The following is a 14,546-nucleotide window of genomic DNA, read 5'->3' as shown; positions in this document are numbered from 1 at the left end:
CTCACCCCCACCCCACCGCGCCCCATTACGCACATCCTGGTCACTTCCCGCCCCAGGGAGGAACCTGGGAAAGGTTATAGGGAATGAATGAAAGAACTAACGAGTCACCTTGGCGCCCCGCCTCCTGGCCCTGCAGCCTACCCGGTCTCCCGGTTCTCCAGCAGGAGCGGAGGCAAAGGAAATGGAGAGACATCAGGGTCTAAAGAATGCGAGGCAGGTGGCTAGAGGGAAGTCTCCTTGTGAAGCATGGGGGTCCTTTTGAACCCTTTGGGGATTCAAGGACAGGAATCCACAAGGGGCTGGGAAGGGGCATGGCTAAGGGACCAGAATTAGAACCGAACCCTAGAAAGAAAGAGCATTCGGTGGCCGGTAGTGGGGCAGTGGGCAGGGCTACTCAGTGCGTGACTTAGAATGATCGGCAGGTGAGGCTTCACAGAGGCTGCGGCTCGGCAAAACACTGTTTGAGGGGCCGAAAATGGTGGGGTGACTCGAACGGTGTCCAGCCGGTCGGAGGCGGAGCTTCCTCTCGCCTTTCCTCTTCCCCATCTTTCTCTTCGTCCCCCCCTCAAAAAAAAAGACACACTGAGAAGTCAGAGCCGTGTGGACTAGGTGGTTGAGGAGTTTATTTAGGGGAGGAGCATTCATCATATTTGTTCTTCCTCGGGGATGGAGTCTTCAAACAATACCGAAGGGCACGGGAAAGGGTGGGGTGTCTGGAGGGGGGGGAGGGGCCACAGCCAGACAAAATGGCAACACATGACCACAGGCACTACCGACATCACAGACACAGCAGAGGGTGCAGGACAGGGGCTCCAGACCGGGCCTCCAACCACTTCGGGACGGATGGGGGTGTGGAGGGAGGGAGGAGGCAAGGGAAGTGGGGGAGAGGGGTAGGTCGGCCCCACAGACCCTTTGGCTCTGTCCTCTGATTGCCTAGCTGTTCCATCTTGGGGTGGGCAAGGGTGTGGGGGGTGCCTTTCTCTGGATCCCACCCCTTACCCTCCAAGTCTTATCTCTCAGCTGTTCCCAGGCCACCTCTGTCCCCAGCCTTAGCCAGGGATATTCTCCCCTACCCCTAACAAAACCCATCCCTCAGCCCCTAGCCAAGCCTCTCACCTTGCCCTCCCCACTGCCAAGCCCGCCCACTTTAAAACATATTTTCTGTACTGCTCCTTTGGGGGGGGGGCGAGGTTGCTCCTTTAGAAACCACCAAGCACGTCCCACTTTAAGCCCCGAACTGTCTAGAAGCCGGCCCACGACCTCACTCCAAGTTTGGCCCATTCCTGAACCCCACTTCTTGCCTTGCCCAAGGTCTGCCCCCTTTAGAATCAAACTCAGTCTCTCGAATGTTCCAAGCCACACCCCTTCCATAGATTCTGGTCTCAATCCAAGACCCGCCCACTCTGGAGCCTCACCCACTGCCTGGTTCAAGCCCCACCTCTTCTAGAACCCCATCCTCAGCGTTTTTCCAAACCCAGTGTCCAGGCCCCAAGTCACACTCCTTCCATAGAACCCTGTCCTACTCCAACCCCTGCCTCCTGTGGGTCCACCCGCTGCCCCACTCAAAGCTCCACCCCTTCTAGGACCACACTCTCAGCCTCCTTCCAAGCTCCATTCTAGAATGCTGTAGGGCACCCCTCTTCTTGAAACTCCAGATCCAGTATGTCTGGAACCCAACCTCTCAGCTAACTAGCCCCATCCATTCCAGAGCTCCTCTCCAAGACCATCTTGGGTCCCAAGCTCCCCCAGTCTCTGTCTTTCTCCCCTCCTCAGCGTTGAATTTTCCCTAATGGCCCCTGTTCAGGCATTGCTGGAGGAATCAAGGCCAGAGTTGGGAGGAGGGGAAGGACAGAGGGGAGAGGGTCTGAACTCACACCCACCCTCCCCACACAGCCTTCTGTCTCCTCCCTGTCCGCATTACAGAGCCCCCCAACCTCAGGGCACAGGGCCAGGGAACAGAGAGGGGCCAAAGGATGAAGGGGAAAGGATAGGAAGGAGTAAGAGAAGGGCCCACTCAAGATTGGGTCCCTAATGCATAAGGGGAGTGGAGTGGGGGCAGGACTCAGACAGATAAATAGATATTTATATATAATATATATATATATATAAACAGCAAAGACAGTTAAGGGTCTCCTGGCTTGAGGGGTGGAGACCTGGGGTGTAGGGGTGGGAAGGGGGGGCAGGCCTTCTCCTGAGCTCCTGCCTACCCATGGGGTCCTCCGGGGTTGTACTGACCTGTGGAGACAAAAGACACAAAAAAGAGAGGGGGTCCAGACACAAGTGGTGCCTTTAGGGAAGGGCTGGGCTACTATGCCTCCGCCCTGGCTTTACCCTCTATCTGCCATGCCCTTTCTTCCTTCCTTCTTCCTTCACTTATAGTCTTGGGGTCAGTTTCATCCCAGCTGCCCCTACTGGGAAGATATACCTTGCCTCCACTATATTAAGTACAAAAGAAATTACGGTTTCCCCTTCCCCCAGCCCCAAAAAGTCTATTAACAGGTACTGTTCTCCTCATTGGTGATAAACTATTTGAGCAGAGCAAAGATCCTTATCTTTGTGGAGCTTACATTGTAGCAGAGGAGACAGACAGACTTCAAACAATGACCATGATATATAAATAAGTTATCTACTATGATATAAGGTGATAATAAGTGAAATGGAAAAACAAAAAGTAGACTGGGGTGAAGGGGATTAGGAGTGACAATTGGGGAAGAAAGGTTGTTGTAGTAAGTAGGTAGTCAGAGAAGACCTCATTGAAGAAGTGACATTGGAATAAAGACTTAAGGTGAGGGAATGAACCATGCAGAGGAGAAGAGCATTCTGGGCAGGGAGCACAGCCAGTGCAAAGACCCTGGGGTGGGACCACGTCTAGCGTGTTTGAGGAACAGCAAGGAGATCAGTGGGGTTTCAATGGAGTGAGCAAAGAATGGTAAGAGGTGATGTCAGAGAGGTAGGTAATGGGGTCACATACACCTTGTGGACAAGGCTGTGAGGACTTCAGCGTTGACTCCGCATAAGGTATAAATCAAGGGGAGATTTTAAGGAGAGAAGAATAAAAGGATAGTAAAATGTCTCATGCTATGTTGTTTCTTTTATTTCCTCAATAAATGTTTCTTAACATTAGTAGTGCTCTAAGTGATGTGTCTATAGCATGAATTGGTCATGGTCACATCCCCTAGTCTAGTAGAAGAGACAGTCAATAAACATATAAACTAATAATTACAGACTGTGATAAAGAAAAGCACAGGGAGATGTAAGAAAGGGACTGGCCAGGTAAGGTTATCAGTGTGTGTGGGTTTGAAACTCCAGGGGGAAAGCAAGCACCAAGACCATGAAGTTGGACTGCACCTGGCACATCCAGGTGGCCAGTGTGGCTGAAACAGAGTGGGGGAAAGTGATTGGAGGTGAGAGGTCAGAGAAGTGAGGGGTGGGGCTAGATAGTGTAGGGCTTCGAGGGCCATACTTTTGGCTCTGGCTTTTTTTTTTTAATTAATTAATTAATTTGTTTTATTGGCTGTGTTGGGTCTTTTTTGCTGTGCGCGGGCTTTCTTTTTACTTGCGGTGAGTGGGGGCTACTCTTTGTTGTGGTGCTCGGGCTCCTCATTGCCGTGGCTTCTCTTGTTGCAGAGCACGGGCTCTAGGTGCATGGGCTTCAGTAGTTGCAGCACATGGGCTCAATAGTTGTGGCTCACGGGCTCTAAGGCGCAGGCTCAATAGTTCTGGCGCACAGGCTTAGTTGCTCCGCAGTATGTGGGATCTTCCTGGAGCAAGGATCGAACCTGTGTCCCCTGCACTGGCAGGCGGATTCTCAACCGCTGCACCACCTAGGAAGCCCTTGGCTTTGGCTTTTAATCTGAGTGACACAGGAGCCCCTGCAGAGCTCTGAGCACAGGAGGGTCGTGGTGTGATTCAGGATTTAACAGGATTGTTCCCCACACCAAGAGCATAATATAATGAGAATGGAGGTGGAAACCAGTGAAGAGGTCCAGGGGGACAGTGGGGAGATTATGCATATATTTTGAAGGTAGAGCCAACAGGAATTTTTAATGAATTAGATATGAGATACCTAATAAACTCCTCCCTGCCCTTTCCATCCTGGCCAAGTGCCAGAAGCTACCTCCACCCACGTGTTGCCACCTCCTTGCCTTTCCCCTCTAACACCATCAGCCTGCCTCTACTCCCCATCTTCCCCCCTCATATTTGAAGGAAATCTCGCTTGTCTTTTGAGACCCAACAAGAAGGCCTGCAGGACTTTCCAATGTCCCCGCTCCACCCCGCCCTTTTCCTTCTTTGAAATTCCACACCACCTCCCTCGCCTCCAGGGATCTGTCACCTCCTTCCGGATTAGTGATCTTGTTTCACCTTCATGATCCAAGACCGTTTACCCTCATCATCTTTTGGCCTTATCATAACATATTGGTTAAGACCCACGTCCCCTTCCCTCCCTGGCTCCTGCGCCCAGCCGACTTCCCACTACGCAAGTCCTCCTGTTATTTCCTCCTTTCATTAGTTGCTCTGCCCCCTCCCTTCCCTCAGAGTAACACTTCTGCCTCTCTCCCATTGGCTCTTCATTCTGTCCATTTTCAAACGCCACTCTTCTGCTCTCCACCATTGGCTAGTTTTTCGCCCTTAGCCTGTAGCTCCGCCTCTCTATTGACTCCTTCAAACTCCCATCCTTACTTGTCCGGCCAGCGTCCTACGTATCATATACTCTTGACTCTTATTGGTTCACTGACCCGCCCATCTCCTTTCATGAAACCCTCCCTGGCCGCCGCCGGTCTGTCACTCACCAGGCTACATCTGATTGGAGAAGGAGGTGGGCGCACCCTGAGGGCCGTAGCCTTGCTGCCCGTAGTCGCCCTGAGGCCCATAGCCACTGCCGCCGCCGCCGGCGGGCTGCCCGTAATCAGGCTGATAGCCGCCCTGGGGCCCGTAGGAGTCCTGGGGCCCGTACCCGCCGGGGCCCTGCCCGTAGCCTGCCTCGCTGTAGGCGTCCCCGGGTGCCGGTTGCTTCTCGGGGGCGCCGGGAGGAGCGCGCATGAATGGGGCGGCCCAGCCTGTCTCCTTGAACACGAACCACAGGTTGCCGACCCAGAGCACCAGGTTCAGAAAGCCAAACACCTGTGGGGAGACAAAGTTCGGCTGTCGTTCTGCGCCCATTGTCCTGGCGGCCCCGGGGAACGTCGAGGCCGCTGGCGTCAGGCTTGGGTTCGCGGGCGCCCGGAGGGTGGTGGTCTCTGAGACCCCGACCCTCTGAGTCCCAGCGCATGAATGTCTATGTGCAAAAAAAATCACCGTGGCGGGGAGGGGGGCGTGGGGCGTGTTAGAATTCAGATTCCTGGGGATGTTGAGATATATCAGTATTACATATATGTGTTTATGTGTTTGCATATATACACGTGTATACGTGTACAAAATATAGTAAACCTAATTTTGTAATATATAGTAAAATGTTAAGCATAAATTTTTATTAAATATATAGCTATACCACTAACAGATGCATATATACACATACATATGTATATACAAATATATGTATAAATACACATGTATAAAGTATATAAATATATGCTTTTATATTAAAACAAATATATTGAATTTGTATAAATATATACAATGTAATTCAATTTGGGGACAGGAAGTAATATTTCCTGTAGTTGAGGAAACTGAGGCCCAGAGAGGCTAAGTGACAGAAGGCCTCATAGCCAGCAATTGACAGAAAAAAAAAAAAGAGTTGGAATCTGAGCATCTATAACACTTGGATATGACTTACCATGTGCCAGGCCCTTTTCTAAGCACTTCGTATGTTATTAGTTCACTACTCAGTTTTGGAGCAGGACCTCTTATTTTCAATTTATATGCTCAAACTGAGGCCTGAGAAGCTGAGTAACTAGTTTCAGGTCATAGCGCTTGCAAGTGGGAGAGCTGGGATTTGAGCTCAGTCTGACTCTGGCCAGTAGGGGGCGTCCAGATGGGAAACATTTCAAGTTATTCTTTCATTTTGCATGTAAGGAAACAGATCCCAAGAGGGTACTTACTGAGTTGCCAGAGATTCTACATGACTAGGCTGAGCCTGGGATCCAGGTCTCCCAAACCTAATTGGACAGAAGATCTCACGTTCCCCTTTTGGGGACAGTCTGTGGTGTCACAGTGGTTACAATTACTATCTCATCCTTCAAGGGTCTGTTATTGGCATGCCTCCTCTAGGGAGCCCTCTTGGATTTCCTCTGAATTTCCTCTTATTCTCTCTCTCCACCACTCCCCATGCCAGACTAAGTTTCCCAGGCACCCTCCCCAGCTGGCACAGCCAGCTTCCCAGGGCTTACCACCGAGGTGTTGAGGCCAGAGGTCACAGGGTCTCTCAGCTCCTTGCATGTATTCCCTGGCTTGTGGCAGACAGGCATCCCCTTGATAATGTTCTCTGGGTCCGTGGCCATCTTCACATCTGACAGCCCCTTGGCCCAGGCCGAGGAGCTAACAAGCCACATGAAGGCGAACACTGCTGTGGCCAGAAAGTCCTAGGATGGGCAGGGGGGAGGGAGGCGGCACTGTGAGTGGGCTGATTCATGCTGGGCTGTGGGGCATCCTCAGATCACAGGCTTTCTTGGGAGGGGGGTCTCCCAGAAGAGGCTTTTCTCTCCCCGCCTTTCTAGCTCTCGAAGCCCCCAACACTCACTTGAAGGTGGCCCTCCTAACTTGGGCTTGTGTGTGTGTCTGTGTGTGAGACAGAGGGTGCAGGAGTGTGATTGTGGTATGTGGTGCGGGTGTGTATGGGGGGGATTCTGTGGGATGGTTGCTGAATCTGTGAAAAGTAGTGTGTCTTTCCACTTTTGTCTGAATGTGGGAATTTGTGTCATTTTTGTGTCTGGGATGAGGGTGTATGAGTACACCCCACAGCTGTGTAGGAATCAGTGTGTCTGTGTGGTGTGATGACAAGCCTGACTGTCACAGTGAACCTCTGCGTGCTGCTTTCTGTCATCTAGGCTGTGGGGTTTTGTGAGAGGTGGCAAGTTTCCAGGTGTCTGGCATTCTGTGTGGGCTGTGGGTGTGTCCCTGTCACTCTATGATTTGGTGTCTCTGATGCTCATAGCAGCAGCAGCAGTGATGTGTGCGGCTGTTATCAGGGCCGCTTGCATGTGGGCCTGTCTGGGATTTGGTGTAGCCTCTGAATATGGCTGTGTCCCCAAGGCTGCACGTCCCCTGGCCCCTGCATGCATGCGAGTGGCTGAGGGAGCTCACCAGCATGGGCCCTTTGTTGTTCTCTCGGTACTTGTTCTGCAGGAAGATGTAGGTAGCCAGAGCCCCCATGGAGTAGAGGAAAGCAAACACGGCCACGGTGACAAAGAATTCAGCCGATGAAGAGTAGTCGCCCACCAGGAAGACATCTTTAGGGTCCCCTTGGCAGGTGGGTGCCTCAAAGTACACTTGGTGCAGCCTGCAGAGAGAGGTGGGCAGGTGTGGCCCAGGCCCCAAGAACTCCCTCCCCTCCCCCCTGCCCAGTCATGGGACCCCCCCCTCCCCCCCAGATTCTGACAAGGTCCCAGGAAGAGGAGGAAATAAGCATTCATGAGCACCTACTGTGTACCAGTCACATTTCACTGATTGCTGAGAGCATCCCAGTAAAATAGGTATTACCCAGCCCTCACTCCAAACGAGGCACTTTGGTCCCTTGGTTATTCCTAGAGCATACCAGACACCCTCACACCCTAGGAGTTTTGCACTGGAATGCTCTTCTCCTTCAAGCTTTGCTCCACTGGTCACCTTCTCAGTGAGGTCTTCCCTGATTAAATCTAACCATTCCTTCCCAGCACTCCTTAGCCCCCTTCTTTGGTCCATCTTCTCTGTAGCTGTGATACCCCATCTGAGATACCACGTATTTTACTTTTTTCCTTGATTTTTGTCGTTACTACAAGAGGGCAGGGCTTTTTGCTTTGTTTTGTTCAGTGTTGTACCCTTAAGGCCTGGAACAGTGCTGCCACATAGTAGGCGCTCAATAAATGTTTATTTTTTTTAACTTTTTATTTTTTTATTTTTTACAATAAACTGCATATATTTAGAGTGTACAATTTGGTATTCCAGTCTCCCAATTCATTCCCCCCCCAACCCTCCCTGCTTTCCCCACTTGGTGTCCATATGTTTGTTCTCTACAATAAATGTTTATTAAATGAAGTATATGGAGGCAGAAACAGAGGCTCTGAGAAATGCATTAACTAGCCTAAAGTCAAACAGCTGTTATGGGAATGACAGAGTTGGGATCTGAACCCTGTGTTTTCCTCCCTACGTCATGTTGACTCTTCTCCCCACCTCACTTCAGGTCTCCAAGAGAAAAACAAATGTGTACATAGCAGAGGAGAGCCCAGGGACTACAAAATAGGAAGAGACAGACAGACAGAAAGACAGGAGGGTGGAAGGGATGTTGGAACAGGACATGTGTATGTGAGGTGTGGGCTGGGGTGGGGGGCATGCAGACTGGGAAGGCATGTGGGGCTAAGGCCTTTCCTATGGTGTGAAGGAAGAGGGATCATAATGAGGAATGTGTGTGGGGAGAGAGACTGGGGTGAAGTCTCAGAGCTCAGGCCTCAGGGTGGGGGGCAGGATGCTAAGATGAGCAAATGGTGCCTGTGCCCTTGTATAGCAAAGGCCCTGAGGGAAGGGCTTACAATTATTGATCACCTCTAAGCATTTGACGTAGTTGCTTCATTTAATGAACACACCCCCACCCCAGTTCTCTTAAGCAGGTATTACTATACCTGTTTTACAGATGAAAAAACCAAGGCTCTGCAAGGCTAAGTTACTTGCCCAGGGCTGCATGGCTGCTAAATGATGGAGCTAGGATTTGGATCTGGGTTTGTGTTTCTGGGTTTCTAGGAGGAATGAGGGGTACTTAGGGGGGATTATTGGGGAAGTGGTAGAGTTGGTCAGGGGGACAAAGGGCAAAGATTTTTTTCCCTGGGAGATTTGTGGGTAAAGGGCAGATCTTCAGGACCCGAGGTCCTAGGCATGGGAGGTGTTGGGGGGTCCACAGATTTTTGTGGTCTTTTAGATCCCGAAAGGGCCTGCTCTCAGCAGTATCCCATGCTGCAACTCCCACTGCTTCCCCAAACACTCTTGGCTTCTGTGAACTGGTGGATCCCTGGTTGCCATCCCCCTTTCCCCAGTCTATCACACCATGCCTCCCTGGGGCCCCCTTTTCTTTTGATTAGTGCTCAGGGCCTGTGCTGGACTGTCTTCTCCTCAGTCTTCCCTCTCACCCTGGTGATCTGAGCCTACATTTACCCTTAGTGCTCAAAAATTCCTAATTTCCAACTCAATCCCTGATCTCTTTCCTGAGTCCTTTAAACTTATTTATTTTCCTTATTTTAACAAACATTTATGGAGCACTTACTGTGTGCCTGGCACCGTGCTAAGCCTTTTACAAGTATTAATTCATTTACTATTTATCATAACCCTGTAGGGTGGGTATTATTATCCCCTTTTACAGATGAAGAAATGGAGACCCAGAGCAGTTATGTGATTTATCCTAGTAGTGGAAGAGCCTCAGGAGCCCCTATTGAAATTGTGTCTGTGGGTTTCTGTCTTCCCATTCCTAGGAGGTAAGCCTCTCCATGAGGGCAGCGACCTTGTCTGCTTGTGCTCACTCTTGTGTACCTAGCACGCGGCACACGGTATGAGCTCAGTAACTCTCAGAACTGTTTGATTGGGTTTAATCCTTTCCCATGGCTAAGTAGCACCCCCTCATTATTCTCTATCATAAAACCCTGCATGAGGATGCCCTCCTTGGATTTCTCCCAATCTGCAATTATCCTCTTTATTCATTTGTTTATTTGCTATGATGTTGGCTCCATGAGGGTAGGGAACTTGGTCTGTTTTGTTCACTGTTATATCCCCAGCATTTTGAGCAGTACCTGACATACAATAGGTTCTCAAAAAATGTGTATGGAATGAATGAATGGGAATTAAATAATAATATTGGCTAACATTAATTGAGCACCTACTGCATTAAGGATATATGTATATAATTTTGAATCTTGTTTATTGCCAGTCTCCTGCCTCTCCCCCTCACTAGACCATAGCCAAAGGGCAACAGCCCATGCCTGTCTTGGTCACCACGTGTCCTAGATGTCCAGAGTAGTGGCAGGCACAAGGTAGGTGCTCAGCGCATGCACAGTGACCTGAGTGGGTGTGGTTTCCCGAGGTAGGGGCTGGGCAGGAGCCACTGGGGAGGAGGTGTTGGCTGGTCCCGCCTTCCCTCCCCCATCCCAGGTCTGTCAGGATCCCAGGGGTGGGCTAGAGTGGGGGCACACCTGAAGGGGTACTCGAATTCGACCTCGATGTTGAGGTCACTCTTGGTCTTGTTGGCACAGTCCACACTCAGCTGGAGCTCCCCACTGTAACTGCCGCATGTGGCAAAGGCGAAGATGGCAAAGACCTTGGGCAGCAGGGATGGGGATAGCCATGGTGAGCCTGTGTGCACGTGGGATGGGGCTGCCCTCCTCTGGACAGATTGGGGCCCAGCCCAGCATAGGCAGCAGCAGATGGACTGGTCCCCACCCCCATCCCCTAATCAGGGCTCATGGGGCCCAAGGACAAGCTGATTAGAGGGGTGTGGCTATCTCTTCCAGTCTTTCTCCCAGTGTCTCTCTTGGTCTCTCCTTCTCAATAATGCTCTGAGTCTCCTTATTCTATCTCAGTCTCTCTATTTCTCTGTCTCTGTCTCTATTTCTCTGTCTCTGTCTCTCTCTCTTTATTCTGCCTGTCTCTGTTTTTCTCTGTGTCTCTATTTCTCTCTGTATCTCTCTGTCTCTGTTTCTCCACGTGTCTCCGTCTTTCTCAGATGCCTCTGTCTCTCTCTCTCTATCTCTCTCTGCCTCTCTAGTATCTATGTGTGTCTCTTTCTGTCTCCTCTCTCTCTCTCTCTCTGAATGTGTGTGTGTGTGTGTGTGTGTCTCTCTGTTTCTTCGTCTGTCTTGTCTCTATTTCCCTGCTCTGTCTCTGATTCATCCTCTCTATGGTGCTCTCTCTGTCTCCCTCCTGCCTCCCTTTCTGTTTATCAGTTTCTCTTTTTCTCTTTTCCAGAGGGTCTCTTCTTCTCCCTCTGTCTCTTTCTCTCCCTCACCCCATTTCTCTTCCTCTCTTCCTGTGTCTGTTTCTCTTTGCATCTCTGTTCTCCGTGCAACTTTTTCTATCTCCTTTTTCTTTGTCTCTTTCTGTTTGTTTCTCTGTCATCTCTGTATCTCTTTTTTTTCCTTGGTATTTCCATCTCTGTCTCCATCATTCCCAATCTCCCATTCTCTCTGTCTCCTTCACTGTCTCTGGGTTTCTCTGGCTTTGCATCTCTCCCTGCAGCAACCAGCTTCAGTCTCCACCTCCCCGCCCCTCTCTCACCTCAGGAAAGGAAGTAGGATGTCACAATATTCCATTTCAGATTGGGGGTACCCATGGCCTTATGTGATGTCACATCACAGCCCATCTGTTCTCTGGCTCCAACCCCCTGGGACTTCACCCTGGAGGCCAATTCCCCCATCACCTTCTGCCCCCCACCCACCTACCCATTCCTCCCTCCTTATCCCTACTCCACTCCTGCTATTCCAGACCCCACTACCTCCCTCCTGCTCCCCACAACCCAGACCACACTCACCCATTGCAGCACCTTCACGAAGCCGAGGGGCTCCTTGACCACCCGGAACTGACCCCCGGCCACCAGCTGAGGAGAGAAACGGTGGGGAGGGGTGGGGTTGTTGGGGATGAAGAGGGAGGTGAGGGACAAGGCCACCAGGCAATGACCCCTGGGGATAAGGCATGTGATCTCGGGGAGGGAGTGACATTTGGAGGGGGGGTGAAAAGGAGAAAGTGACACTCTGGGGAAGGTGTGAGCTCAGGGTCTCTGAGAGAAGATCACCAGGGTTCAGGGCTGGTGGGGAGGTCTGGAGAGATGGTGAGATAGATGGCAGTGGGGATCGGGGTGAGGAAGATGGGGATAGAGTCAGGACTAGTTACAGAAGGGAAGAAGGTCTGAAACGGTAAAGGTAAATCAGATGGCGAAGGGGATCGGGTGGAGAGAGTGAGGAAGGAGTTGGGGTGGGGGAAGGGGTCTTGGATGGTGAAGGTGAGTCAACAGGGAGGGAGTCGGGTCGGCTAGGGTGGGGGAGGGGTCTGCGGCGGTAAAGGTGAGTCAGATGATGGTGGTGGGGTGTCTGAGGTGATGAGGATGGGGAGGGGTTAGTCCTGGTTAGAGATGGGCGAGGTTCTGAGGTGGCAAAGAAGAGTGCGATGGCAGAGAGGGTCTGGACTGATTAAGGTGGAGGAGGGCTGGGACATGGCTTCACTGCATATGTGCTGGGGGAAGGGAGACTAGGGGTTTGGGAGAAGCGAAACCCATCGTCCCCATTGGTCTGCTCTGGGGGAAGAGGTGGTCGTCTACTAGGGTACCATATATGTTTGGAAGGGGCAGGTGTCAGCCCTCCCCTTCACCCCCGCCCCCACGCCTTCTGTCGCTCTATTTCCTAGCTCATCCGCAGCACCCCCCATCTTCCTTCCACTCTCCCCTCCCCTCCTTCTTTGCCTATACCCTAGCTCCAAGACCCCTCTTCCTCCCCGGTAGCCTGTAAGGAACTGGCTTCTGGCGGCTCCCGCTGCGGCAGTGAGGACGGCCCTCGCTGCGGCAAAGGGCGCACTCCTTTTCTCCACCTCCCCTTTCCTCCCCTCGCCTGCCGCAGACCCCAGCCCCAGCACTGGGGACCGGGTGTCCGCTGCTAGGATTCTGGCCACCACCTCTTAGAGTCGGCGGATTCTCTGCGACCCGGGCAGGGAGGCTGGGCAGCAGCGGGCTCTGTCCGCGGTGCTGGAATGCGTACCTGATTCACCACGTCCATGTCGGCCAGCAGCAGCATCAGCAATGCGGGGGGCGGGAGGCGCCTGCTAGCAAGGGCGGGCGCGGGACGCGGAGGGGGCGGCGCGCGATCGTCGGAACAGCCCAGGCGGCGGCAGCTCCGCCCCTGGCGCCCCCACCTCGCTCACCGCGCGCGCCTGCGCACAGCGGCCGTGTCCAAATCTCACCGGCAGCCATTCCAGTCTGGAGGCTGGAAGCGTGAGAATGCTGTCGGAAGATCGTTATCTCTGAAAACACAGCTAGAGCCCCGGGGAGGTGGACCGTTCGGTCCTACAGTAGGATAGTTTGCCAGGCCCTTTGCTGAATTTGTTGAATGTGTTCACTTATTTAATCCTTAGAACATCCCTGCGTGGTAGGGACTATGGGCCCCATTTTTACAGGTGAGGAAAATTAGTCCCCAGAGAGGTTAAGCGACTTGTACAAGGTCTCCCAGCTAGTTATTGGCAGTGCCCAAAGTTCCTGCAATTTAAACATAGTTCAGGTTCTTGAGGGTTTCTTCTCATCTGCATTTTAAGCACATTAAAAAAAAACCCTCCCCCTCCAACCATCTCCCCTTTTTATCTCTTCTTAGTCAGAGTGTTGCCTACTCCAACTCTAGCTTGTTATATCCCGTTTATTCCTCAGTCCTCTCTTAATTGGACTACGCCTCCCTACTAAAACTAGGCCCACCAAGGTCAATGGCAATTACCGTGTTGCAAAATCCAATGGATAAATATAGCTGGCTTTTAAATGTTCAACCTCACTCATACTAAAAGAAATGTCTATAAAAGCTACTAAGACACCATTTTTCATCTCTGAGGGTGGTGAATATAAAAAAAGTTTGATAATGCTCAATATTAGCAGGTTGGGCAGAAACAGGCATTCTCATAAATTACCAGTAGAAGTTAAATTGGTATAACTTCTGTAGAGGGTAATTTGGCAAAATGTAGCAAACTAACAACTCCATATATGCGGCCCAGCATTTACACTTCTAAGAATTTATCTTACCAAGAGATTCATACATGTACTAAAAGAAGTATGTATAAGATGATACGCTGCAGCACTGTTTATAAAAAGTTTGGACACTCCCCAAGTGCTGATTACTTGTGGCCTGTTTAGAAAAACTCAGAACCACAAAATGGAGTACTATGTAGCTGTCGTTACTAATAATACGGAGCTGTGTAATGATAGCCAAGATACTTAGTTAAGTAAGAAATGCAAGATGCCAAACTATGTGGGAATTGTGTACAAAGAGAAGAGAAGGATTATACCATAATTATAGAGAGAATAGCTAACATTTTAAATTGTGGCTATTCCGTGAGCTTCCCATATATCACTCATTTAAATCTTCACAACAACCCTATGAGTCAGGTACTACTACTATCCTCATTTTATAGCTGACTAAACTAAAGGTGCAGAGAGCTGAAGGAATTTTCCTAAGGTCACACAGTTGGTAAGTGGTAGAACTAGGATTTGAACCCAGGCTCCAGCATCTGTTACTCTTAGCCACTGTGGTAACTTATCAGTACAGCATCTTATAACTGTATAAAAGATATCTGATAACACTGGTTGCCTCCAGAGGGAAGGGAGACTTTCACTTTATGCCTCTTTGTACTTTTGAATTTTGAACCATCTGAATGTATACCTATGTTTTTTTCTTTTTTTAAAAAAACTCACA

The 14,546-nt window shown here is 50.7% G+C and overlaps 1 protein-coding gene across 1 annotated transcript; it reads right to left on the bottom strand.

The window, feature by feature from the left end:
- Nucleotides 1-607: 607 nt before the first annotated feature.
- On the bottom strand, nt 608-12,901 carry SYP (synaptophysin). Its single transcript, XM_057718600.1, has 7 exons — nt 12,855-12,901; nt 11,639-11,704; nt 10,305-10,429; nt 7,240-7,435; nt 6,327-6,518; nt 4,791-5,121; nt 608-2,235 (listed from the first exon to the last, which is right to left on the bottom strand). Exons 1-6 carry the CDS (start codon nt 12,888-12,890, stop codon nt 4,795-4,797), a joined length of 942 nt encoding a protein of 313 aa, XP_057574583.1. The 5' UTR covers nt 12,891-12,901; the 3' UTR covers nt 608-2,235; nt 4,791-4,794.
- Nucleotides 12,902-14,546: the final 1,645 nt, after the last annotated feature.

The sequence above is a fragment of the Hippopotamus amphibius genome, chromosome X (assembly GCF_030028045.1).
Source record: "Hippopotamus amphibius kiboko isolate mHipAmp2 chromosome X, mHipAmp2.hap2, whole genome shotgun sequence".
NCBI classification, from domain to species: domain Eukaryota; kingdom Metazoa; phylum Chordata; class Mammalia; order Artiodactyla; family Hippopotamidae; genus Hippopotamus; species Hippopotamus amphibius.
The sequence above is the reverse complement of the archived record's forward strand: the minus strand, read 5'-3'. Positions and strand labels throughout refer to the sequence as shown.